This window comes from Lineus longissimus, chromosome 11 (assembly GCF_910592395.1).
Source record: "Lineus longissimus chromosome 11, tnLinLong1.2, whole genome shotgun sequence".
In the NCBI taxonomy this organism is placed as follows: domain Eukaryota; kingdom Metazoa; phylum Nemertea; class Pilidiophora; order Heteronemertea; family Lineidae; genus Lineus; species Lineus longissimus.
This window is the reverse complement of record NC_088318.1, coordinates 10,244,940-10,272,048: the sequence shown is the minus strand read 5'-3', so window position 1 is coordinate 10,272,048 and position 27,109 is coordinate 10,244,940. Positions and strand designations below refer to the sequence as shown.

The 27,109-nt window shown below is 39.9% G+C and overlaps 1 protein-coding gene across 5 annotated transcripts in view; it reads left to right on the top strand.

Annotated features, from left to right (window-relative positions):
- LOC135495393 (kinesin-like protein KIF28) overlaps positions 1-27,109 on the top strand; it is a 76,772-nt gene that overhangs the window by 19,702 nt on the left and 29,961 nt on the right. For 3 of the 5 annotated variants that reach the window (XM_064783954.1, XM_064783956.1, XM_064783951.1), the window contains exons 7-19: positions 8,016-8,094; positions 10,662-10,731; positions 12,105-12,119; positions 14,248-14,434; positions 15,482-15,634; positions 16,158-16,255; positions 16,858-16,955; positions 17,482-17,632; positions 18,063-18,138; positions 24,317-24,417; positions 25,058-25,248; positions 26,528-26,670; positions 26,944-27,093. In XM_064783954.1, coding sequence (XP_064640024.1) covers positions 8,016-8,094; positions 10,662-10,731; positions 12,105-12,119; positions 14,248-14,434; positions 15,482-15,634; positions 16,158-16,255; positions 16,858-16,955; positions 17,482-17,632; positions 18,063-18,138; positions 24,317-24,417; positions 25,058-25,248; positions 26,528-26,670; positions 26,944-27,093 — 1,512 coding nt within the window. The remainder of the gene's footprint in view (positions 1-8,015; positions 8,095-10,661; positions 10,732-12,104; positions 12,120-14,247; positions 14,435-15,481; positions 15,635-16,157; positions 16,256-16,857; positions 16,956-17,481; positions 17,633-18,062; positions 18,139-24,316; positions 24,418-25,057; positions 25,249-26,527; positions 26,671-26,943; positions 27,094-27,109) is intronic. The other 2 variants (XM_064783955.1, XM_064783953.1) reach the window with 1 other exon arrangement.

Below are 27,109 nucleotides of genomic sequence, written 5' to 3'. Positions count from 1 at the left end.
TATCACAGCAATAATTATCACGGCTTGCAGCGACACAAATTGCTTGTACCCGGAGCGCTTTACGCATCTGTTTGTTGTGTCAACAATGATACAAAACTTTCAAAACAATTCAGGGTGGCAATAATAGGTCTGTATTCTCTTAGCAACTGATATCAATACTTTCAGAATGTAAATGAATTTGTTCAATTGAAAAATTGTCTCGCATGAAAATACTTTTCAATATTTAAAAAAACACTATCCCGTTGATATGGGCAAAATTGATTAATGATCTTTGGTGACTGCATGGTTGCACATTTTCTGTAGAGTTGAGGTAATAAAATGTGTATTATTTTGTCTAGTTACACATAGTTACAGGGTTTGTTTTTACAATTTAATTGATTTATTGTCATAATATTCTGCACAGGATTGTCCTGATTGACCACTTAATCAGACTTGGTTTTGTCATTTTGGTTATTGCTGCTGTTCTCAATTTATCAATTGTCCCAAAGGCAATAAATTGTTGCTAGTATATTCCATGATTTTGGATGAAGAAAATTTATTGTTAGCTCACCTCTTAGCAGAGGTGAGCTTATCCCATACCGTGGCGTCCGTCGTCCGTCGTCGTCGTCGTCGTCGTCCGTCGTCCGTTAGCAGGGCACGTTTCGTAACTGTTAGAGCTATTGAGTTGAAACTTGGTACACATGTACCGTATTTTCCGGCGTATGACCCGCGGCTTTTTGCCCTCAAACAGGCCCAAAAAGTGGGGGTGCGGGTAATACAAAGGTGCGGGTCTTGCGTGGATTCTGAGAGGGATAAGCCCCAACCCCAAAGAAAAAAAAGGGGACCAAACTGGTTACTTGATAAGGATTTATGTCCATCGTTTTCGCATTGTTTTCAACCAATATTTCCGCCATGATCGCATAGTTTGTGATGTCTCCGCTAGGGAAAGTAGTTACGGCCATGCTGGAATTGATCCACTTTGGTTAACAATTAAAAAAAACATGGCGGTTCTAGGATGTCAACATCAATGAATGGCTTACTATTTTTGGAGAATGCGGGTCTTGGAGCAGTGCGGGTCATAATCAGGTGCGGGTCTTGCGTGGCTTTAGGTAATGGTCAAAGGGGGTGCGGGTCATAGGGCAGTGCGGGGGATAATCCGGAAAATACGGTACCCTTATGTAATGACACCTTGGAGACCAAGTTTCGGTCCGATTCGTTTCATGGTTTGGCCACCAGGGGCGAAACGTTAAAAGTGAAAATATGCAATATCTCCCTTAATAGTAGTCGGGAAATTTTGAAAAAAATATGGTAGGTACTTCTAGCAAAGGTGCATCATATATCCTCCGGGTTTTTGATTTGACCTCCTTTTCAAGGTCACAGAGGTCAAATGGTGTAAATTGGCCGTTAGGATGTAACGATGGCACGTTTCTAAACTGCAATGACTATTGATACCAAATTTGGTACACATTTACCCCTTAGTCAGGTGATCTCAGGGACCGAAGTTTGGTCCAATATGATTCACCACTTGACCACCAGGGGGCAAAATCTAAAAACCTTAAAAATGTGATTATTCCTTAACTTCTTGCCCGATTGCCACCAATTTGATATCATGGGTACATCTAACCACCATACAGTATATGTCACACAGGTTTTTAATTTGAACTTCTTGTCAAGGTCACAGAGGTCAAATGGCATAAATTCGCCGTCAGGCCGTAACTATGGCACATTTCTTAACTGCAATGACTATTGATCACAAATTAAGTACACATGTACCCCTTGGTCAGGTGATCTCAGGTACCGAAGTTTGGTGCGATCTGATTTGCCGTTTGGCCTCCAGGGAGGGGGCCAAATCCTAAATTCTTCAAAATGCCATTATTCCTAGTAATGACTTGCCTGATTGGCACCAGTTTTATATCATAGGTACATCTAATTCTAACAACCATTCAATGTGTCACCCGGGTCTTCTTTGATTTGACCTACTTTTCAAGGTCACAGAGGTCGAATGTACTGTAAATTGGCCATTTTGGGGAAATTTTAATTGCTTGGACCTACATCAAACCTAACACTACATGACACAATACCATGCTCTTTATCCATCTTTCCTCCACATGAGGTGAGCACAATGGCCCTGGCCATTTCATTTTTAATGTGATTGATGCTGATGTTTTTCGATCTATACAAATTTTTATAAGAGTTGTTCAGAGATTGTGGTTGGAAAAGCCATCTTGATCAAGAATTCCGAAATATCTACCCCCTCTGGTTATCTACCCGGCCCTAGCTTAAAGTGATACAATGATGTGATTTACAACTTTGCGGAAATACGTCCGTTTTTAATTGTTGATCACAAATGTAAAGCTCAAATTTTCCATATTTGATAAGATTTATTATAAAATCGCTGAATGTAAACCACCTTGACCGCGAAAATGTTCATGTTGTGACGTCATCAACGAAAACGTCGTCGGCGTAGCGCAAGAGCAGGTCGTCCGGGCGGGATTAAACCATCAATTTCTAGAAAATGTGCATTTCGATTCAAAAACCTTACCGATTTATGAGAAAGTGACGTAGTCATTTGTCAAAAACAGCTAAAACATTAAGTGGTGAAATTTGACATGAGTTACCCTTTAAGGCTTTTGATTCGGCGATTTATGTGATAGTAGAGTGACATGGAGGTCTAGATTGACTTCTGGCATGCCATAATTAAACATAGTTTTTGTGAAATTGTGCCTGTTATTGTTGTAGTCTGCAGCCCTCCTTTTCTCATCATGGTTCTGCCTGTTATGTCACAAGTAAAGCTATTCTGGCCCCTAGGTCTCTATTTTTTGTTCTCGACAATTCATGATTCTTTTAAGCTGACAGGTCTAATAAACATTCCCAAGTAAGGCCCATGCCGAGCTCTTGGGAATTTGTGCATTTAGATCTTTTACTGAATATACCCATTACCCCATATGCGCACATCGAAGGGAGGCATTCTCTGCAGACACACCATAGGGTGCACTTAAGTGAAAGCGTCCTGAGATCAGCATATAAAATATTTTTGGACGAAAAAGTATGAATTTGATTTAATCACTGGCCTCTGTACTATATCGGTAAGGCTTTCATTTAAAACGTCGCAATGCAAAGACAAATTGACCAAACTATTTGCATCTTTTAAAACAATCAACGCCAACTTATCACTCTAATTTCTTCAGTTCATCATCCATCAAGTTGGTCTAGAATTACATTTCTCAGGAATATATTTGACCCATCAGCTTTAAAAATATGATGTTAGGGAGTCCCTTCAATTCACACCAGTCCCAACTTTGGCAGATGTCCATGGTTTGCAATGATTGAAAGTCCTCTCTATAAGATTACCCGTTTGGTAGAGCAGAGTTGTCCCAAGAAATTAGCCAGATTGGCACAACTGTGAATAGCTTTTGTGGCCAAATACAGTGGTGGTAGGCTGATTGGCGTGTTAGCTTTGCAGTGAGCTCAAGTATTGGCAATAAGAAGGCAAGTTTGTTGAACAACAAATTGGCTAAATGGCCTTTTAACATGGCATGGTATATGTATGTCCTTGTGAATACCATAGGCACTAAACTCTTAACATTTAGGCCCTAATTCTGTTTTGGTTAGGTCTGGTATTAACAGACTAAATTTAGGACTTGGAGAAATTCAAATCTGACTGAATTATTGCGCTTTTCCGATGTTGACTCCCTTTTGATCCGAGTTAGCTCTCCACGCATTGACTCTTTCCACGTGGAATGATGCACTAGTAAGGCGTTTCCTGGAGCTAGGATCAACCCCTTGACATCGTGGTGCTGATATCGATTTTTCCGACGTCACACTGATGGCGCCACTGCGACGATAAATGGAAACGACGTTGCGTCTTAATAGCGGGGTCATGCATGCACTCACAGGTCTTTCGCGCCAGGACTTGTGCGTACTAGAAATAACAAATAACACGTTTTTCTACAATCTGAGAGCTGAAAAAAAATTGGAAAAGTATCAAACAGATTTAGAAAAACAGTTTACTGATGAACGAACTGAAGAACAAACATACTGGAATGATAATGCCAATGGTCCTTTAACTCGCCAAAGTAAATGGATTTCCTATACAGGGTACACAATGTTCAGTTATAAAAAACAGCCTGGAGGCATTTGACGCTATTGCCTATTGTAAGCTGCTGAGAGAAATTTACTATTGTTAATCAACCTATAGGCCTATGTGATCACCCACCAGTTCGTTACTATGGTGACCACGATAACAATGGCAGATTTCTCCAGTATGGATTTCAGTTCATCTCACCTCAAGTTCAGATTATTTTCTAATGCATATACAGTGGAACCTCCGTTAGTGGACACCTCTCTATTAAGGACAACCTCTCTATTAAGGACACTGGGTTTGGTCCCAAATTGGTTGTGTCCATTCAATTTGACCTCTCTAATCAGGACGCCTCTCTTTTAAGGACAGCACTTGTCAGTCCCGAGGGTGTCCTTAATAGATGTTGCCATGTAAAAGATATTCAGTTGAACTTTCGTTAATGTGAAACTGAGTGGAAGAGAAATTAAATGTTAAAAGCCTTTGTGCGCAGTGTGTTTGATGGAATTTACCATGGTTGGAATACTGAAATGGGCATTTTGGGATCTTTGTCTTGGCTTTATTGAATCAATCTAGAGATGAGGCTCTATTTGTTTGAGGGCATGATGGTCGGCCTATTGAAAGACATGGCAGTAAGTTGTAACTGTTCTTATCTCTTGTCCGTTGAACCTCTGTTGTGTCCTTGTTCTTATTTTGGTGCAAAAGGAAATGCCTCATATAAAAAGCATTGTTAAGAGAGACCGTTTACCATTCCAAGTTCACTTCATGTCTTCTTAGTCTGTTCCGCAACCCGCCTAGCGTAACTGATACTCACACCACAACTATTGATGATGTCAACTTCCTAAGTTGATTGGTGGGCATAGAAACAAATGGGTCTCAGTCCAATATCAGCAAATATTGCCACACTATTTAACAACAGGAATGCAATTAATTTTCAGTGTTCTATTGTTGTTTTGTGAGTTTTTAGAAGAGAATTACAAAAAAGGCATGTGTAAATACTGTGCAATAAATAGGGATTTTTTTTCCCCTGCTACTTTTCAGTTTAATGATTTCAAAAGATTACCCAATTTGATATCAATGCTGTCATTTGCCAATGCAAGTGAAACATTCAATATCGCTGCAGGGTTTTCTTCCAAAATAACACTGTTTTGTGTCCTTTACATTGAACTCTTTTGTCAATATCGCCTCCCTAAATCCGGTGGAGAATGATATGTTCGTTAATTTTGAATAACACAGTAGAACCTCTATTAGCGGACACCTCTCTATTAAGGACAACCTCTCTATGAAGGATACTAGTTTTGGTCACAAATTGGTTGTTTCTATTGAATTTCACCTCTTAATCAGGACACCTCTCTATTATGGACAGCACTTGTCAGTCCTGAGGGTGTCCTTTATAGAGAGGTTCTACTGTACCACAATAAAACTGCTTCCCGGTACCTGTATGATAAATGAAACGTTTGCTAACCAAGATAATTGTTGTTTGTATGGCGCTCCAAAGCAGTCATAGTTTTAAGTTTAACTTAAAATATTTTCAATTCAACTAAAATTGATACAAGTTGTGTATTGTCCAAAGGTTGACCGCGCTCAACGTTGCTTAACTTCCACTCTGGGGCCAACACGCCAACCACTGGGCCATAAAGGAATTCCCTCATGGCTGGCGGGTTAAGCCGTGCCATATACCTGGGGGTACTATACAAGTTTAACCAAAAATACGGTGTACATCTAGCTATACTTATGCACGGGAATCTCCAGTGACATTCTAGGAATTGTTTCTTTATTGACCCGTGGGGATTTGTTAGAATATTTTGTGTTTCCGAAGATTCCCAAATAGCAGCTTTTGGGGGTAGTAAATTTAGCAGTTGCTATATATTTAGTACCAAATGATTCCAGTTACAGTGTTATACTAAAATTAGTTTTTGCAGTTAAACTTAAAACAATTTAGGTTCAACTCAAAATAATATCAGTTCAACTTATTAAAATAATTTCAGTTCAACTTATTAAAATAATTTCAGCTAAACTGAAATAAGGCAATTATCATTCTATCATTAGTTGGGTAACTGGGGACGGTGAGGTTAGGGGACGGACGTAGTCCATCTAATGTCATTCGCCGTCACCATTATGGCAAATCAATCCGAGTCGTCACCTCATGACGATTGTGACGAGTTCACGCAAGGTGTAGAGTGAATCGGTCAAATAGTTCTTCTCAAAATAATCTTTCATTTCGATATTTGTGCAATCTTTTCTCCATATATCGTCTTCATTAAGTTCAGTAGGTTGATAAAGAATGTTTGTAGCTGAGGTTATCGCTTGAATCACATTTTTAGCTCACCTCTTAGCAGAGGTGAGCTTATCCCATACCGTGGCGTCCGTCGTCGTCATCGTCGTCGTCGTCGTCCGTCGTCGTCCGTCGTCCGTTAGCAGGGCACGTTTCGTAACTGTTAGAGCTATTGAGTTGAAACTTGGTACACATGTACCCTTATGTAATGACACCTTGGAGACCAAGTTTCGGTCCGATTCGTTTCATGGTTTGGCCACCAGGGGGCCAAACGTTAAAAGTGAAAATATGGAATATCTCCCTTAATAGTAGTCGGGAAATTTTGAAAAAAATATGGTAGGTACTTCTAGCAAAGGTGCATCATATATCCTCCGGGTTTTTGATTTGACCTCCTTTTCAAGGTCACAGAGGTCAAATGGTGTAAATTGGCCGTTAGGATGTAACGATGGCACGTTTCTAAACTGCAATGACTATTGATACCAAATTTGGTACACATTTACCCCTTAGTCAGGTGATCTCAGGGACCGAAGTTTGGTCCAATATGATTCACCACTTGACCACCAGGGGGCAAAATCCAAAAACCTTAAAAATGTGATTATTCCTTAACTTCTTGCCCGATTGCCACCAATTTGATATCATGGGCACATCTAACCACCATACAGTATATGTCACACAGGTTTTTAATTTGACCATCTTGTCAAGGTCACAAAGGTCAAATGGCGTAAATTCGCCGTCAGGCCGTAACTATGGCACGTTTCTTAACTGCAATGACTATTGATCACAAATTAAGTACATGCCATTATTCCTAGTAATGACTTGCCCGATTGGCACCAATTTTATATCATAGGTACATCTAATTCTAACAACCATTCAATGTGTCACCCGGGTCTTCTTTGATTTGACCTACTTTTCAAGGTCACAGAGGTCGAATGTTATGTAAATTGGCCATTTTGGGGAAATTGTCATTGCTTGGACCTACATCAAACCTTACACTACATGACACATTACCATGCTCTTTATCCATCTTTCCTCCACATGAGGTGAGCACAATGGCCCTGGCCATTTCATTTGAAAAAGCCTTTTGAATCGAGGTCAAGAGAAATAGTTTTTGGCGCCATATGACATCACCAATGGCGGATTTGCACTGGAGTTCGAGTCAATTCTCTTCAAAAATTGATTCGAAGTTGTGAGTGGGCAATTATAACCACATCGGATCACCATAGCCATATGCATGAATATCTATAACTTGAGCTGAATTAGTCAGAACCGGTCTGACATCATTGGAAATGGTGGAGGTGGTTGTAAATCACCAAATGTTTGTTATATTGAGTTTATGATAGATATTTTCTTGTGTGTTCCAAGGGTACATTTTCGTGACAAACCTTGTCAAATCTGACGAAAAAGAGTAGATATCATGGCTTTGCTGGTCGAATTGTGTGCCCTCGTGTGTGAGAAAAAGTTTGAAATTGACTACAAATTTTCTTTCAATTAGAAAAGAAACTTCAAAATTGCTAATTCCAAATCACTAGGGCTGTGTGACCTCTGTATTTTTCAACCCTGAATCAAAATAACAACAAAGGTGTAAAAACAAAAAACAATGCGATCCCAGTCTTAAGCAACCACACACATATTCGCATTATAATGCACTGGTATGCTAAAGTTTTTCCAAATTCTCTATTTCAGGTTATAATTGTTCACTTTTCGCCTATGGACAGACAGGGTCAGGGAAGTCCTATTCGATGGTCGGATATGGCAACAATAAGTAAGTTGTATCAATTTAGCTGAAAATAATAATTAAAATGAAAACAAGAACTCCTACAGTTTTGGAACTTAAAAGTTGTTTTTACACGGTGCGGGTTCAAGCCGGACCGAGACTAGTTCAGGTACCAGCCGGTTTATTTTCCCTCGTGTAAAAGCAAAGCAACCGTCCTGAACCCTCCTGGTTCGAGGCGGGTTCCGATTGCCAGTCTCGGGTCGGTGCAGGTTGGTTCCGGAGGGTTTATTTTGTGTGTAAAAGTGAACCGGCCAGAGGCCGGTTCGTCTGCGCTACTGAAGTGGTTGAAATTTAGAGATTTCCTGGATTTGGAAGGCAATATATGACAAAAAGCATATCATGATAACACTTGTAATGACGAGGAAATGGTCCTATCAAAATATGGGGACTGACATGCTCCAAAAGACACTCAATGGTACAGAAACTCAACAAGATGAGTTAGCGACAGCATTGTTTCCAAGGCAATCGAACTGAATCAAACAGTGATATTTTTACTCAAGCAGAAATGCAAAGAAAGAGTCGAAACTGTCTTGAAATAATCACTAAAACCTCCTCATTCTGAATCAAACTGAACAGGCCTCGGTTAGTTCAGGAGGGTTTCCTTGAACCAGCACCATGTAAAATGGCCTTATATCCTGGTTGTGTTTTAAGGTACCTGTCCAAATTCTGGCTAGTAATTGGCACTCTGAATTGGGCCACCTCTCGAAATATGGACAGTTGAAATGTCTGATCTTGGTATTCTTGTTGAATAGTCCATATTCTGACTTTTTCAAAGGTAAAAGTGATTCACGTGTTGATTGTGATGAATAAGTTATCCAGAAATGTGCACTCTAGGTAATAGCAAAAATTTATGAGGCGAGCGGCCTGCTTAGATATTTTTATCTCACCTTTGAGGGGAGCTTATATGATACTGTGGTGTCCGTCGTTAGGTAATAGCGGTACGTTTCGTCACCCCTGGTGTTACTGACTTGAAATCTTGTACATATGTCAATTGACCTTGGAGACAAAATTCGATGTGATTTGATACATGGATTGGCCACCAGGGGGCCAAAACCCTAAACACAAAAAGTGCTATTTCTCCTGAACTAAAGGCTGGGTCAATTCAAAATATTTATCACAGGTACATCTAGTAAGGATACATGACGTAGTACCCAGGTTTTTTGATTTGACATACTTTTTAAGGTCACAGAGGTCAACTTTGAAAATTTCAACAAACATGGCACGTTTTCTCACTATGTGACCTAGATCATTCTAAAGATGGCTCTAGGCATGTCCTACCCAAACGACCAACAGTCGGGATTCAATTACAAATGTGGCCACCAGGGGGCAAACTTTAAAAAATCATCAATGAAGTCAAAAGCACCGATCACGTCCAAGTTCATTTTTGCCTACCATAACCATTATACCATATACAGAACTATTACATGATTGTCTCTCTGCCATTTTTCATAACAAGTTCTTGTTCAGGTTCTCCCTTCCATGTCGACAGGTGAGCACAATGGCCCTTGCCATTTCATTGGTAATAGGAATGCAGTAAACTGTGAAATTAATAGTTCTTATGTTAATCTCTGCTGCTGCAATCAACTAAAGAAAAAACTGCTGAAAGAAAAATATCACAGGATTTAACAGCAAATTGATTTTAGTTTATCGAGTTCCATGACAACTGTCATTGTTCCATAACTTAGCCAAGCGGAACATGATTAATAGGTTCCTGCGTGTGAAATTTTTAATCCTGTGAGTTCCATTAGTGACATTACTTTTACATTATTTTTACATTTCTTGATTGAAATAATAATACAGTGCGGTATGTGGTATATTTTGTTGCCAAGTGTACAGTTATACTGTAAAAAGGTCATACTGTGTTGATGTGTTTAAGCCAGTTAAGGTGTGTCTATTACACATATGTCTATTACAGGTAAAATAGGCTTACTGTATACGGGGTGCCCCTATACTGCCTTAAACATGTCCATACAATATATTTAACAGGGAAAACTTTAAAAGTTTCGATTTGATAGAATTTGATCAATTATCTTTTTGCATCATTTTGTATATAAAGAGTACTGACTTGTAGACAGTTGGTAGATGTATCAGGAAGTGCACACAAACATTCAAGGAGCTGTTTGCGTACATTATTTTGGGATTTAGGTCTGAAAAGGGTAGCCCCTTGCAAATGCTTTAAGGTGTGTGGGAAGTAATTCATGTGACTATTAAAAATATGACATGTTAGTGAAAAAATCACCACCTAAAAGGGATATGCCGTTCGTAATTACTTGTGATCCAATTAAATAGAAATCCACTAATACACAATGCCGCAGTGCAGTTATCATGAAAAACGAATTTCTTGAAACCTGTTATGCATAGTATTTGTATATATAAGTCTACACAACGGCAATGTTGAAATTTATGTTTAGTATGTATTTTTCGTAATTAGACATTTTTAAATTACAAATTCAAAATTTTTATCAAATGTCGTAGGCCTTTAAATAAGCTGGTGCTTTTTCAGGTTTCTAAGAAAATATAAAAATTTTGTTAAAATGTGTTCTTTTTTCTTTCAGGGGAATTGTACCAATTACTTGTGATGAGCTCTTCCAAACGATGGACAAAAACAAATCCGATGGAAATGTGGTAAGATATCAAAAAAGGGACTGGTTATGGTTAAACATTAGATTTTTCTGCTGAAATCATAGTGTTATTGAAGTGTCTTTAGTTTCATTCCTGTCTTTCCCTGGTGTACAGTATAAAGGTAGCTCAATCATCTTGGCATACAAGGCTCTGAGAGTGCTGTTCTCAGTTGCTGATTGGATTTGTTTGGACGAGATGAACATTTAGGGAGCATCTCCAAATAGGTTGAAGCAATGGACAAAGACGTTTTGGGGAGGGAGGGCGTCATCAGTTCACCATCAATAACTTTGTTTTTTTCTTCAAATATTGAGGCTGCATCATATTTTTGCTTTAACAGCCACAGCATACTTGTTTCCAAGTGTACAGCTCTACCTCCATCATGTCCAGGGTTAACTCTTTGGTTACTGAATTCCAATATTGGTCATCTACCCCTTCCACCTGGATTAAATTGAAGATACTAAAACTTCGGGCAACAACAGTTTTTGCTGTTTTCGGTGGGAAGCTTTCCTGTGAAGTCATCACATGCATTGATTCATTTGTTGGGAATTGAAGAAGCTTTCAGAATTTGTACAGCTTTTGTGGGTAGGCTATGAGCCAAAAATATTGGGGGGTAGGAAATATCCACGCCATCATCAGCTGATCATCAAAACAAAGGAAATCCGGCGACAAAATCAGCAAATTTCTCACCCTAAATCACGGCGGATCAACTCACTATGAATAGAAGAAGTATGCCCCAGGATGACGTCATTTGCGTGGTTGGCCTTAGAAATTCCCTGCTCGTCGGGATTCCTCGATTTGGCGCGAAATTTGAATCGTGTAGTATCGCCTCCACTGGAGTCGATCGCTTCGGCCAGAACAGTAGTTCTACATGGCTCGACTGGAGTTGAGCGTAGGATTGAAAGAGTTAAAAGATGTTATTTTATGGATGCTACTAAGTTTTAATTGACTTGACCTGGTGTGGTTTGTCTCTACTAGTATACACCCTTAACTCTTGTGATGGCTTGCAAACTGTCTGTAAACTTGTGGTAACAGATGAAAAAGCTAAGAAGTGAAGCTACGTGTACAGCTTTCTGCTTTTAGCCTTTTGAGAGGGAGGGGAGGGGTTCAATGAGAGACGAATTTTTTTGGGTCTTTTCAGGCTTCAACCTATTTTAAGATGCTCCCTTATTATGTACAGAATAATGAATTCTTTTGAATTGCTTTTGTTCTGTTTAGTGCCTTTCTTTTGTTCAGTCTTGCATAACTTAAAGGACGAAGTTTTTGTTCGACCAGTGTTGAAGTGTTTCTTGAATGATACTTGATTTTCAGAGTGAACCCAATTATACGGAAAAATTGCATTGATTGATTTTTTAATTGTATATTTTATCGTTTGGCAGGAAATGTCCAAATGGGTATAGTGTTTCTATACTCTGTATGTTGTTGCTACCCAACCCTTAGGTTTTCATCACAATTCAAAGTCAAATATCATCACTGCACGATTCTACTCCAGTTATTTGTTTAGACTTTGTTAAAATACATTGATTTCTGGCGGGTAAAAGAACATTTGTGACCCACCACCGCAAAATGAGTCGCATGTCGCACAGAAGATGAGCCTAAAATGACAGCTGGACATAATAGAAGAAATTGATGTGCTCAGATTTCACAAAAGGCAGACAATAGTGAATAGCAGCCAGGCCGTCTAAACCTGTCAAGCTCGGAGCGACATGCGACTCATTTTGCCATGGCAGGTCACATTTTGTCTGAGACAGACAGATGCATCCCCATGTGTCAAATTACGAATGCGTTAATTTTCAAAAGTCATGTCTTTTTAATTTGAAGTGTCTTGGCTTAATCCCGAGTGGTCACATAGGGTCGCAAGTGTAGAGCAACAGGAGTGCAGTGGAAGAGTTTCAACCTCGTGATCGAAAGGTTGTGGGTTCAACTCTTGGCCATGGTTGCCTCCCCTTCTGGTCAGAGTTGAAATGAGCACATTGTAACTGCTCTTTGAAACCAAAGAAAGTTTCCTGTGGAGACGGATAATGATGATACTCCCAAAGTGCTGTTGAACAGATTCAAAAACTGGAAACAAGCAATTTAGAGAAGCCAATTTGTATCAATATTCGTTATTAATATTATTAAAGTTTTCTCTGTGACGTAACAAAAATGTAAATTGCCCAAAGGCAAGTTTTATTGTGATGACTCCTGATCACATTCCATCCCAAGATGTACATGTTGGAACATTTACACACAATTTAATATAATTTTTTCCTCATCTCTTAATTCATGAATTAGAAATCCTGCTTCATGTATGTTTTATTTTTGAATTTAACCCTTTTGCTGTGTTAGTGTTAAAAAGGCTATCTGATGCATGTCATATGTCGAAATGCACGTACATGTACAGGTGATGTGGCGTGATTATTTCTGCACATTTGATTTTTATCACGTCATGTCCCATACACCATATGAATTAAAATTCTTGCTTACACAAAAGTCATGAAATTCTTAAACTTCGTGATTATACTCCATCTTTTTATCATTAGTCTATTTGACATCCCAAATTTTGTTACCCTTATTGTCAGCACCCCTGGCCATGTATCAGATAGGGGTATGGTTATAGTCACACTTTAGTTTCTTAGGCAGTTTAATGATAATAGCAATATCATTATCTTTCCTCAAGTATTTGTTCTGTTATGAGTTTAAATAACAAAAGAGCTAGTCTTAACTAGATAAATCTTAGAGAACATACAGATAACGATGTAATGTTCGATATTGGGAAGATCAGTGCCGTAGGGGTTAGAGCACCGGGCTCACAATCAGTAGGTCAAGGGTTCAATTCTCATAAGGGTCACTGCTGTTTCATCTTTGTGTCCTTGAGAAAGGCACTTCACCCTACTTGCATCTCTCCACCCAGAAGTAAATGGGTACCTAGCTGGAAGAGTTGGCACACTATGAATGTTAGTCCTAAGCGCTGTATAGCTGAAGCTCGGACCTGTAATACTCCCAGAGAGTGGAGCTTGAATGGAAAATGTACTGGCCAATAGCTAGGGGTTATAATGTGAAGCGCTTTGAGTGACTGAAACCAGTTGGATTCAGCGCTATATAAGTCTCATAACTATTATCTATCATTATCCCTCCATGCACTGAAACTCACAACCATGTCAGACATGGCAGTGAGAGTGGTCTATGTTGTCAATCCCTTCCCAAAAACGGTCAGAAACCTACAACCAATAAGATAACATTTTCAGTATAAAGGACTTAATTGGCAAAGAATTTTTGCCTCCAACAAAAATCGGGGGCATTATGTCGTGGCCATATGTGTGTGTCAGTGTCCATTAACTTTCCACTTTCCATCAATCATCAGAAAAATGCCTTGCTTGAGTAGTCCGATTTCTTTTGTATTAGGAGTGTCTAGGAGAAGGTTCCTTTCGATAATCTTCAGTCTGGGGCCTATACACGCTTTGTGTTGCTCTGGTTTCAAGACTCAGAATGTCCGTTTTTTCAGTACCGTTATCTGATTTATTTATTTTGAAAACTTTTCAGCGGTACGAAGTCACATTCTCCATGTTGGAAATCTACAATGAACAGGTCCGGGATCTTCTCTCAAAAGACGCACCTCGAGGTGGTTTACCCGTGAGACAGAACCCCAAACTAGGCCTGTTCTATGTGCAGGGCTTGAAGAAGGTTCCTGTGGGCAGCTATAAAGAAATTGAGCAGAGAATGGAACAGGGTAGGTCACCTCAACTTCACTAGTGACATCAAAAAATTGTAGAGTATACCGAGGGTGGAGTTGAGTCGAAAATGAATCGAAAATGCCATAGTGCAGTTATGATGCGTACAAATTTGCTGAAACTTGATATTTGTTGTATTTGAATGTCTGCCTACTCGATGGCAATGATGAAATTAACCTATTCTACGTAGTTACAGAATTGAACATTTTCAAATTCAATCACAAATTTCAAAATTTTAACAAACAGCGTAGGCCTTTAAGGCCAAAAAGTTAGTATAAGTGGACGGGGGCCAGCGTTATACATTTTTGGCTGGTGCAATACCCAGGGTTCAATATTACAACGGAATTCAAATGTTTGGTTAACTGAACAAAAAATGTTGATGTCAGCTAATGATTACTAATTGATGATTAAGACAGATAAAGGCCGCTAATTAGGCCCGCTAAAAGGTGACAGTCATGAAGCTTAGTTGTGTCACCATAAAAATCGATTTGGTCAACAGACCGATAATGCACAGTTTCATAGGTTTGCAAGTGTCTTAGCAGTGGTGCCACCTACCTCATTTTAGGGAACTAAGATATTGTCCAGAATATTCGCCACATGTATATATACTTGACATTGATATGTTTCATTATACTATGTTCATGAAGAAAATACACTTACTTACTACACAACCAGCATGTGATTTTGTCCATGAAATGTTGAGTGGGTCAGTACTGTACATAAATGAAATAAGTGGTGGGAGTTTTTTGAAATCTTTCATTATCCCATCGAACGAGTTCTGTGGGGATATAGGTTCACCCTTTCATCTGTGCATGCAGTTAAATTAACAACTTAATCTCGGATTCCTTTTTTTTGAAACACCCTGTAGTGACCAGTTCACATCTAAGTATCTTGCATTTTGCATTCCGGGTTTAAATAAATAAGAGAAACTGAAACGCCGGTAGGTAACAACTTCAAAATCACACCATCGGCAGCTCCTTGCTCATTCGGTGGAATTAGCCACACTTTGCGTCACCCTTGTTTCACTTACTTTTTGTTATTTTCAGGTACTTCAAATCGTACTGTGGCGTCGACGAACATGAACGCCACGAGTAGTCGAGCTCACACAGTCGTCACCATCACCTTCGATCAGATTTGTAAGAATGAGGAGGGGTCGGAAACGAAGAAAAGCAGTGTCATGAATTTAGTCGATTTAGCTGGTGAGTTTGATCATTATGATTAAAAATGTGTGTTACCAAATGAAGGCGGGAAGAAATTGGCAGCAAATTGTGATGACACATTATGCCGGTTCAGGGGCTCCTGCACGAAAGGCTAGTTTTACATGTACAATGGAACCTCCCTTAGCGGACATCTCTCTATTAAGAACAACCTCTCTATTAAAGACACTAGTTTTGGTCCCAAATTGGTTGTTTCCATTCAATTTGACCTCTCTAATCAAGACCCCTCTCTATTAAGGACAGCACTAGTCGGTCCCGAGGGTGTCCTTGATAGAGAGGTTCTCCTGAAATAGGTGTATGTGTCACATTCATGGCTGAACCAGCTTAATAGCATTGGGTCCACTCTTGGAAGGATGGACGCTGTGTGATTAAGCTCATTATTTTGCACGGATCAAGCAATGGCTTTAGCAAAATCTCCTGGAAACATTGATAATTTTCCAAACATGTTGAATCGATCAGTCCAGCATCTCCCCAAACATGGGCTTTTAACTTTCTCTTTTCAAAGGTTCTGAAAGAGCTGACAGCACTGGTGCTACTGGAGATCGGTTGAAAGAGGGTGCCAACATCAACAAATCTTTATCAGCACTTGGAAATGTGATATCGGTAAGTTCAAAATAAACGTAAGTCGTAGTTCCACCTATCATAAAACCCCCGTGTTTTTTCAAGACCCGTGTCTTCGCCGTGTGTCAAAAAACCCGGGGCGCACTTACACCTATCAGTGGTGTTAGATTATAGTTAATAGCCCCGGCGACAGGTGCGCTGTAGGTAGGGAGCTCTCCTGTGTTTCTTTCCCGTTGGAGGGAAATTTCGCATGCGCAATACAGAGGCAACTACACCGCGCCATCTGTCGCCGGATCTTAGAACTTGCAATTGCCGTGTCTATTCAGATTCCACCTATCAAAAAACCCGTGTTGAACACGGGTCTAAATTAGCCCCCGATTAGCCCCATCGAGCTCGATGGGGCTAATAGACACGGGGATTTGACACACGGGTCTATTTAGACACGGCAATTCATAGGTGTAAACACAAAAGACACGGGGATTTGATGGTGGAAGTACGACTATCAACTCATATTTTCGAATCAAGAGAATTCCAAGGAGGCCAACTGCCACTGAAAATCTGCACTGCCAGCTACACATAAGTTCCCAGACATATTTGGTCAAGAAAACCGTCTACCTATGAATTTCAGTAATCTCCTCTTTCAGGCTCTTGCTGACTTGTCGATGGGTAAGAAGAAGGTATTGGTACCATATCGAGATTCTGTCCTCACAAAACTTCTACAGAATGCCCTTGGTGGTAACAGGTAAGCAACATTCACCACTTGTGATAGCAGTGATCAGAAGACAAATCAGTTGTTGGTCTGAGTCAGAGTTTCAACAGTTGTAAAAAAGAAAAGTTTGATTTATTTAGTGTTGCCCCTATGGAAGGGTGAATCAGATTTGGCTTCTCTGATGCCAGGCGCCTGGTGAGAAAGCTGTTTTTACCCTACATTTGACCAGATGGTGGCTCACGGCCATGTCTGATAGAGCTTGGCCATCAGTATTGTAATGTTATGTTACACTCTAAGCCCAGGTGACATTGAGTGAGCCCTTACTTGCCGCTCATTTCACAAAAGGTAATCCTGCACAGATCAAGGAGACGCACTTTCTTCAAAAATATCTGACATCAATGAGGAAGCCTGCAGCTGTTATATAGATTGGCCCAGATAATGAAAAACCGATATTTATATCCAGTCAGACTGCTGCCTCATGTAGTATAGATGTTGACTCTTTCTGGCACCATGTATTTTCCTCCCAGAGTAGCTTCAAATGTCTTTCCATCTTTTCTAGTAAAACCATCATGATAGCTGCGTTGTCACCTGCTGACATCAACTACGACGAGACCCTCGGTACATTACGGTATGCCGACAGAGCCAAGAAGATCAAAAACAAGGCGGTCGTCAATGAGAATCCAATGGACAAACTTATCAGGGAACTTAGAGTAAGCGTTAAAGATATCTTTGACCAAACTATCAGTTGTACAGAAAAACAATTGTTTCCAAGCACAAGGGTCTCGTGACACACTTTGTAAGCGAGGAACTGAAGTCAGTGGATTATCCACATCTTGCTTTTAAAATGTAATAGATTCCTTGTCACAGACTAACAGCTCTCAACATTGCCCAAGTATCAGTATCAATTTTGCTTTTCAAGTGAAGTGGACATTAATCAGCTAAACACAATGATTGTGTTATAATTTTCTTGAGCAAATAACAATTCCTGATTTGTGAAACTGCAAACGTTCGCTACTGCTTGTCTTGGCATTAGCATCGAGTTGAAAGAATCTCTCATTCAACTCTGCCATTTTGGCAGAAGATGCCATTCTGATAATGCATCCAAAAGCTATAGAACTCAATGTGTCATTCCTTACTCAGGAAGAGAATGAAAGACTGAAGAAGGCCATGGATGGAGGAGGGTTAATGGCCCAAAATTCAGGAGCATCAGGTGATGGTATGTATACATAGACTTCTTGTTATTTTCATTAAGAACAAAAGGGGGAAAAGAAGGAAACTTGGAGAGTAAGTAAGAAACTTGGAAGGAATAGAAAGAAAAGATATTCAGCACAATTATTAGGAAGGTTGATTTTTTCGAATATGTCTACGGTACTTTTCAAGTTCATTTGTCCTCTTTCGTTGTTATGACTTGAGTATCCCTGTTGCTGTTCATTGGGTCATCTGAATTGTTTTCACACCGAGCTGTTTAATACTGTGCTTCAAACTTGTGGTCGACCTGTAGCTTTACCATTGAGGGGGACCAAACTGTAAGAATCTGATTCTAGGGGAATCAGTGGTCAACCTTTGCTGCTGATGAATGTTACAATAGTGCTGCAGTATTGTTTCAACTGTATTATAATAGTGTCTTTCTATTTTTTTAATGTTAGGCACTGAAGATGGTAATGAAAGTTTTAAAAGTATTTTCTGTTGTACCCCATGACTATAACTACACCCTGCAGTACAACTACTCCTTTTTATTTAAATGATAAATTTCATCATGCAACTACAGTAGAACCTCCCTTAGCGGACACCTTTCTATTGAGGACAACCTCTCTATTAAGGACACTAGTTTTGGTCCCAAATTGGGTGTTTCTATTCAATTCGACCTCTCTAATCAGGACACCTCTCTATTAAGGACAGCACTTGTCACTCCCAAGGGTGTCCTTAATAGAGAGGTTCTACTGTATTCCTAAATGACATGTCCATTGTATATGATTCTAACGACAAGTTAGTCGCTTTTCCTCGAAGAGAAGTTTATTCAAAAATTTGAAATTTGAAATTGAATTTAAGATTTTTGAGTTTTATGAATATACATCGAATATGACTTGCAACACATTGATGTTAAGACTATCATCGGATTATAGAAACACTGTACTTGACAATTTTCATCAGGCTGGCATGTCCTCTTTCTGCAACACATCAGTGGTTAATTACAATTACCTGTGGAACTCATTTAAACAAACCATCCTTTCAAAGAAATGTCTACTCCTTTTGAGAGGAATGTATAAGTGCTGTATATACATGTACAGAAGACTTCTGAAATACCGGTACCCCAATTTTTCTTAAAGGGGGACTATAGGCAGGAGACGAGGGGGCTAATTTTGCCATCTTCAGGTTACTAATATAAACAGTAAGGGCCCTAGGTCATGTCAGATTCAGCACTAATATATTCCTCGTACACGCGTGAATCATTTTGACGTACTGAGAGATATGAGAGACCCCTATTGGCGACTATGTGTAACTTTATCTTGCCTGCCTGGCGGCTGCCTATATTGTCCCTTTAAGCAGAAACATCTCTTCAACTCTTTCATCACATCCTGCATGTTTCCCGAACAGAACTTCCAAAGTTACCTTTGATTAGATCGCAATTAAGAAATTTGAAAATTCCATGTCATTGGAGCTCCTCATTAAACTTTGGGTGGGAAGAATAATCTGGATATACAGTCCAAATCACAAATGACATCCGTCCTGCTTTGCATCAGTGACACGCAGAGTACGCGCGTCAATGATGCACCAGTGAGACATTTATCTCTCTAAGTTTTGCGTAAATTACGTGCGAGCTACATGAGACTAATGTGCAACCAATGTGCGACCAATGTGCGACTAATGCGCGACCTACGTGCTGGGTAGTGCGTCAATGACGCGCCAATGACTTGAATGCAGGGATGACGATTATGATTTCGACTGTATAAGAAGAACGGAGGAACTTGTAGAATTTGACCAGGGCTTGTCATCGTCAAGGCCAATTGGGGCAAATTGTCCTCCCCAAGATGTCGCGCACAATCTTGTTTTTGACTACGTTAATCAGAGAAAATGCCCCAAAAAATGCTCTTGAAAATATTTTTAATTGCTGTTTTAGCTACGATATTCACATAAAATACCTTCACCCTGGAAAATCAATCTCCCATATTACCGAGCATCTTATCAGGCCTTCTAGTTAGCCGAGCTTGCCTGTCCTGCAGGAAAGGAAATGTTATTTAATAAAGTTAGAAAAAGTGTGTTGTTGGGTCTTTCAACGAAATATTGTTGTGTTCAACTGGTAATAAGGTTCTTCAAGCATGATTCGCATCAAATATAGACAAATGCACTGCTGGTTTGTCCTTTGGAAAGCGAACAAATCGTGAATTATGCAAGGATTGATTTTGTGCTGGCACCACAGAGTAACCCGCTTGTTAATTTACCTCGAGATTTAGAGCATATGATGATCACAGTTTATTTTTTTTAATTTACCAATGAGCGCACATTTTGGGTGTTTTTCTTGTGAGGCAGCCATTCTCCATGGCCTCAAGAAGCACTATCCTGGGCAGTCTGCTCGGTAAGTTGAAAGGCCTGATAAGATGCTCGGGAATTTGGAGAACCCGATCTCCAGGGTGACCTTGGGCTGAATTTTCTTTTGTGAATTGAGCCCGTCTATTTCAAGTCCCCTGTCAAATTGTCTCAGAGGGGTCAAGGAATAAACTTAACAATGTAGTTTAGTATTCACCTTCTAAATGTTTCTAGTGGTTATCAATGTGTAAGTTTGGTGTCGTGATTAATGTAAGAAAATATTGTGAAGTATAGTGGCACTTGAAATGTTTGAATGCGCCTATCAATCTAAGACAGTTTCTGAATATTCTATCCAATCGCCACAATATGAGCAACATGTTAAATTTTGGCGATGGCCATGACATCATCTGCTTAGTCTTAGTGGTGACTTTATCGTAAATTATGAAAGCAGGCGTAGATTGTTGAAATTGGAGTGTAATGATAAATGGGCTGAAGCTCCTTGCATTGTTCAATCTACCAGTCCTCCTCTTCAGAATCAACTTCACTGGGAGATATTTATATGTTTATTTGAGTGTCATCTGTATAGTAAAACAGCCAGCCTTGACAGGCTTACAAGACACTATAGAAATATAGCCTGTGCCAGCCCAGTGCCAACATGACAGTGTGTACATGCTGCCATACTGGTATAATGGCAAAGCTAAGCAGACACAGACCCTAAACACACCGGCTTTCCAGCCGTCAACATCAAGACACATTGGACAATCGCGCGACAACTACAGTGGGACCTGCCTTAGCGGACCTCTCTCTATTAAGGACACTTGTTTTGGTCCCAAACTAGTTGTTTCCATTCAATTTGACCTCTCTAATCAGGACACCTCTCTATTAAGACCAGCACTTGTCAGTCCCATGGGTGTCCTTAAAAGAAAAGTTCTACTGTAAACTGTGACAAACTATATTATCCACATGACTGCCCACTGCATTTACAAAACAAGTACTGTAAGGTCTGCCAGGAGCCACCAATGCTCCCAATAGAGATGCCACTTCCTTGGTGAAGCTATCATAGGAGAGCACTGGTGGGCCCAGGCAAGCCCCACAGTGTCAGAAAATCTGATTAATATGTTTATCAGCTTCTGCATATCCTGTCATATTATGTCAAACATCTTTGAGGATACTCTTTGTTTCATTTCTCTTGAAGTAGTATCAAGTCTATCAGGATTCATTGCAACTTCCTAGATGCAGCACCAGTTCTATAAGAATATATTGTAAAGCCTTTTATTTCTTTGCAAAATGTTTTGATGTTTTTCTCTTACAAGAATGGGTATGTTAAGCTCATGGAACTGTTTAACTTGATGTTTTTTGATAAACAGGGGCCACCTCAGCACTATGTTTTTGTAAGATTTTTTCACACAATTTTAGATGTTTGTAAGCAGCTGAAAATAAATTCTGCATGGGAAGGGCCTGTCTAGATGACTAAGAACATTTCTTGGGCAATTATCGAAGGAGGCTAACATTTCTGATATTATCATTATCATTAACTCTTTCACTGATCGTACATGTACGACCTGAATCTAAAAGGTATTTTTAGTTCCTCCAGACGAAACCAGATGTCTCCAGCTACTCAAATGTGTTTTATATGGTTTCTCTGGCCCGGGGCATTCCAATTAAATAATTTTTTTCGACTGAGAGGGTGGGTTGGGTCTGCCACCCCTCATTTTGGGGGAAAAATGGTGAAAATTGGCCAAAATTACCACTCTTTTCTAAATTTTTAGGAAATAATCCCAATATTTTAGGAAATAATCCCAAATAATCTCTGCTGATTACTGCTGTTTTATTGAAACGGGATGGTAAAGATAAAGGTTTTGAAGAATTTTGATGAGTGTATTCCAATTATGTTTGTGAGATTTTGGGTGGTGAAAATGACCCAAAATGTCCCAATTTTGGGCAGTGAAAGAGTTAATATAACACCCCAAATCCCAATGCTCATTTGTGTATGTGCTTGATCGCAGGCATGGTCATGACTCAGGAGGGTAAGATACGATTTTGCGGTGTGGAACATCCTTGATGTGATTTTTATGTCATTCATTACGACCCATGTCTTTCATTTTGATCTTATCTTGATACACTGATTTTGCAATTTCATCCCGTGTGCCCAATGTTCTGTGATTTTGCTCCTATGTGTGTGATACCTTGTATCCAATTTCAAGTAAAATTTTTGGCCTCAGAGATTGTGTCCACTTCATCTCATCCTGGCACTCCATCTAATATCAGTACATTATTTTCAGTTGATTAAGGGAGGCCTTTTTTCATCTGTTATCAAAAGTCACTCTCCTTCCTTCTGTTAAAAAGGATATCCGACATTTGTCAGAAATTTATTTTATTGGGAGAGCTCCCAGTGTTGACACTGTGTGTGATTGAAGGATGGCCTTGGATTTAGTGAACAATTTCAGAGATTTCAAAATTTCAGAACTTTTATGGCAAATTTTAGAGAATAAGGGGATGGAATGTGTAGGTGTCATCCCCTGAGCTGACCAGTTCCAGCAATGGTGTGATACCTTTGGGTAATTTCACTCAGTGAATCTTATCCTCACCATGCGACTCTGTTGATCATATAACAGCCATCATCATCTCTGCTTGACAATGCACCTTGCTGTGTGTTTTCATAACAATGATTTGGTTGGTTGTGTTTTATTTTACATCCCAGCAGTTACGTCTACTTTTGTTTCATCAATTCTCTGTCTTGTGATTTGATCAACAGTGCTGAAAGCTGGTATGTAAGCATGGGTGGTGCCTGTGTGAAGTCACGTCTTATTACCCCTGATCAGAGTTCTTGAAGACTGGGATTAGATGTACAATTCACCTTGTCACTTGTCACGGTTCGTGTGTCACATGTCGCACGCTACATGTCCCTTGTTATGAACGACCAACTCAGGCTTGAAAGCATGTTATTTATGACATGCGCGTGAAAAGTGACATCATGAATCCTATGTAGCCCAAAAAGACTAATTGATTCTTAAAGGCCTTATAATTCATTATAATTTAAAATTTGTAGTTGAATTTGAAAATTTCCAATCGCATGAATACATAACTATAAAGTTCAGCAATGCCGTTGTTGACAGATATATTCAAATATTATCAATACCAATTTTCAGCAAATTGGTATTCATGAAAACCGTAGTATGGCATTGTGAAAAAATGCATTTCTATTTTCCTGGACCACCAGTAATTACGAACGGCGTACCCCTTGAAAGTGACATGTTACACGTGACAAGATGAACTCTATATAAATCCCAAACTCAAGCCTTACGCACCATCCTCCATCAGAGTGGTGTTTCTTGCCAGTTGGCAATCCGTCTTTGGTTCTGGTTAGAAATGTCATGCAGTGAATGGTTTCAAAATATGTGATGTCAGTGAGTCGGATGCGTGTTGTGAGGAACAAAGTTTTGAGACAGAACCAGCATCGATCTGCATGTGTTTGGTTTTCTGATTTTGGTCACATTATAGAAATTTGCATGGCGTGGCAGTGTGCATCATATACACAGATTTTGTCAGTGAATCAGCTTTGCTATATATGAAAATGGTTTAAAACTGAGTTTCGACTGATTTTTTTCTGAAAACCCTATAAAAGAAAGCAAAATGGTTTTGAAATACAACTTATTTGTGAGTGAACGTTGGTCTGCACCCTCATGCACCCATAAAGAGATGCAAAAGATTGACAGCTTACAGTACATGGTGTACCAACTGGTGCATATTCGTTATATTGGTAGTTACAGCAATATCTCCACAAGATTGGAAATGTTTGCCCACCTAGTAAATGGGATAATTTTTTCACCAAAAGTGCTATAATCATTGTCCTGATGTTTTTTTGTCAGAAAAAGAAAAGATGAGGAAGGAGATGGAAGAGGAGATCCGAGCTCAACTGATGGCCAACATGGAGATGTTGGAAGATTCTGCGGTATCCTGGGATGATAAGGTAAGCATGCCGATCCACCGTCGTTGTGCGTATATCCATCCTTCACTGCCGATAACTCCCCCCTGATCGGCCGTCAGAAGGGCTGTTACTTTATCGGTGGTCTCCCTACATTCCCTTCCTTTCCCACGCGTCCATGTCGCGACAATACTAACATTACACTCACTTGTGGTTGTCGCAAGAGACACCCACTGAAAGCCATCAAACTAGGTGTTCAATGAGTAACGGTTCCAGGGATGCTGACCTGACCCAAATGCATAGTGCATGTTGTATAGAGGAAGGGGTAACCTGATCCGGAGGTTGGCACTATCAATTCAGGCCGTTATTCAATTACTTTGTGTCGAGCAATTCGATTGGCCACCTGTTTATGATGGTGCGTCAGACAGATTACCTGGCGGGAGTTATCGGAGATGAAAGAGGAGACTTAAGTACTCATATTCACCACCGATAAGTCAGCAGGAATGTTAATGATTGTGGGGCAGTGAGGCTACCATATGGTGGGTTGGTAGGGGGGGAGAAGCGAGTAATAAATGGAAGAAGACTTTTCGGCTCAGTCTCAAGGGACGATGCTATGCCCAACTGATGAGCAAAACAACGCCAATACCTTAACTCTAATCACTAACACTGAAGCTCTGAATTTCAGCTGCAAGCAGCCCGAGACGAAGAAGTCGTCGATATCAGAGGAGACTCTGGCAGGAAAACGAAAGAACCTCATTTGTCCAACTTAAATGAGGATCCCATGTTAGCGGGAATGATCTGTCATTTCTTGAAGGAAGGGAGCTCAACAGTCGGGCGCAAGGATGGCGATCCTGATATTGTCCTCAGTGGTCTGAGGTAAGTTTGTGTACCAGTGTGTTTTCCAGTTGGTTCTAACTATTGCCCGATGATTTTGTTAGTGAGATTGTCTGTCTGGAAGGCTGATGAGCTACTGCATTCTGATTACAGTGGAACCCCGGTAACACGACCTCCCAAGGGACTAAGCCGAAGTGGTCGTGTTACCGGGGTGGTCGCGTTAGTGAATTTAAGAATCATAAGTAGGTTTTCCCGCCAAAACATCGTCCTAGCAGATATGCTGTGTGTACATTGACATGCATTAATGACTACGCCACCGGGTGATTCGATAATTTGTGTGTATATCACGAATAAAAAATCATTTTCTTGAGTGTTTTGCGTTTAATTTACAACTTATGTAAATGAGTAAATAAACTGACGAGAGCTAATTAGACCAAACATTACATTAAAACTTGAGCATGCTAATTAGAGCAAGCATGTCATTCACACCATCGGCAGCTGCCCTTCTTGATGTCAAGCTAATATTCCCGCTAACATTGAGAGAGGTGATGTGAGAAGATGTTGAGAATTATTCCTGATGTCTTCCTGCTTTAACTTCAGCCAATTTGAACTGGTACTGATTAAATCATCTTTTTAAAAACGTATTTTATCAATATTACGACGTAGTAAGCATTCTTTACTTTGAGTATCGGTACTCTTACTAATCAACATAATTTATTTGTCCTAAAAACTACGTGTGCATGCCTCTTGACATCATTTAATACTAAATGATGAAAAACAAACCGTGAGTCGAAAAGAAAGTTTATTCTTCATTTTATTTGCGCTTACATTTGATCAAACTCACTTACACATCATTTATTTTCATATGGATTCCCATGGTCATTGTGTTCGAGGTGCTAACTATCAACACGGATTTGCGAGAAGGTGCCAATTGATACGATGCGGTCATGGTTGATTACGGCAATTAGGCCTCATGGTCGCGTTAGCGGGGTTAATTTGCAGTTTGGGACCGACCAAGCTGGTGGTCGCGGTCTGGGTACCGGGGTGGTCGTGTTAGCGAGGGCCAGTTAATGAGAATTAGAGAGAAAACCATTCGGGACCGGAGAATTTTGGTCGTGTTCGCGGGGTGGTCGCGTTACTGAGGTGGTCGCCGACCGGGGTTCCACTGTACTTCTCTCATGGCAATGCGTGGGGATGTCACTTTCGGTCATCCTTCCTGCAGTTTGAACTCATGTTTAATACTGTTACTACTACTAATATTTTGCTGGTATCAAATTCTCATATACGATTCATAATTTGCTTTTCCCCAAAAAATTTCCAGTATCCAAAAGAACCATGCCATCATTTCTATAGAGAAAGGCGAGGTTGAGATCAAGCCAGGTGGCGCCAGTGCCAAAACAAAGGTCAACGGACAGCCTCTAACGGGAACGAGGGTTTTGTTGCACAAGGATAGGATTCTGTTTGGTAAGAACTTCTAGCCTAGTTTTCTTCAAAATCTTTAATTGAGCTGATGGGCATAATGCTCACGTCAGGATGGTGTCAATAATAAATAGAAGAAAAGCGTAACTTAGAATATCTTAGAATCTCAAAATGGTCACTGTGATGTTGTGCAGTGAAGGTGCTAACTGCTCTGAATTATTCATGTGTGATATTTGAATGATCGGCTTCATACAGAATTCACTGACTTCCTCAATTTCTGAAATTTCTGAAATAAAACTTTTTCCTTGGAATTTTCAGGTTCAAATCACTTGTATGTTTTCAAAAATCCATTGAAGCAAGATACAGGTGGCGCTGACCTACCGGCAGAAGTTGACTATGAATTTGCGCAGAAAGAGATTGCTCAAGCGAAGGGTTTTGCCACTGGTAGTGGAGCTGGTCTTTCGAAAGGTGAGAAACTATAATC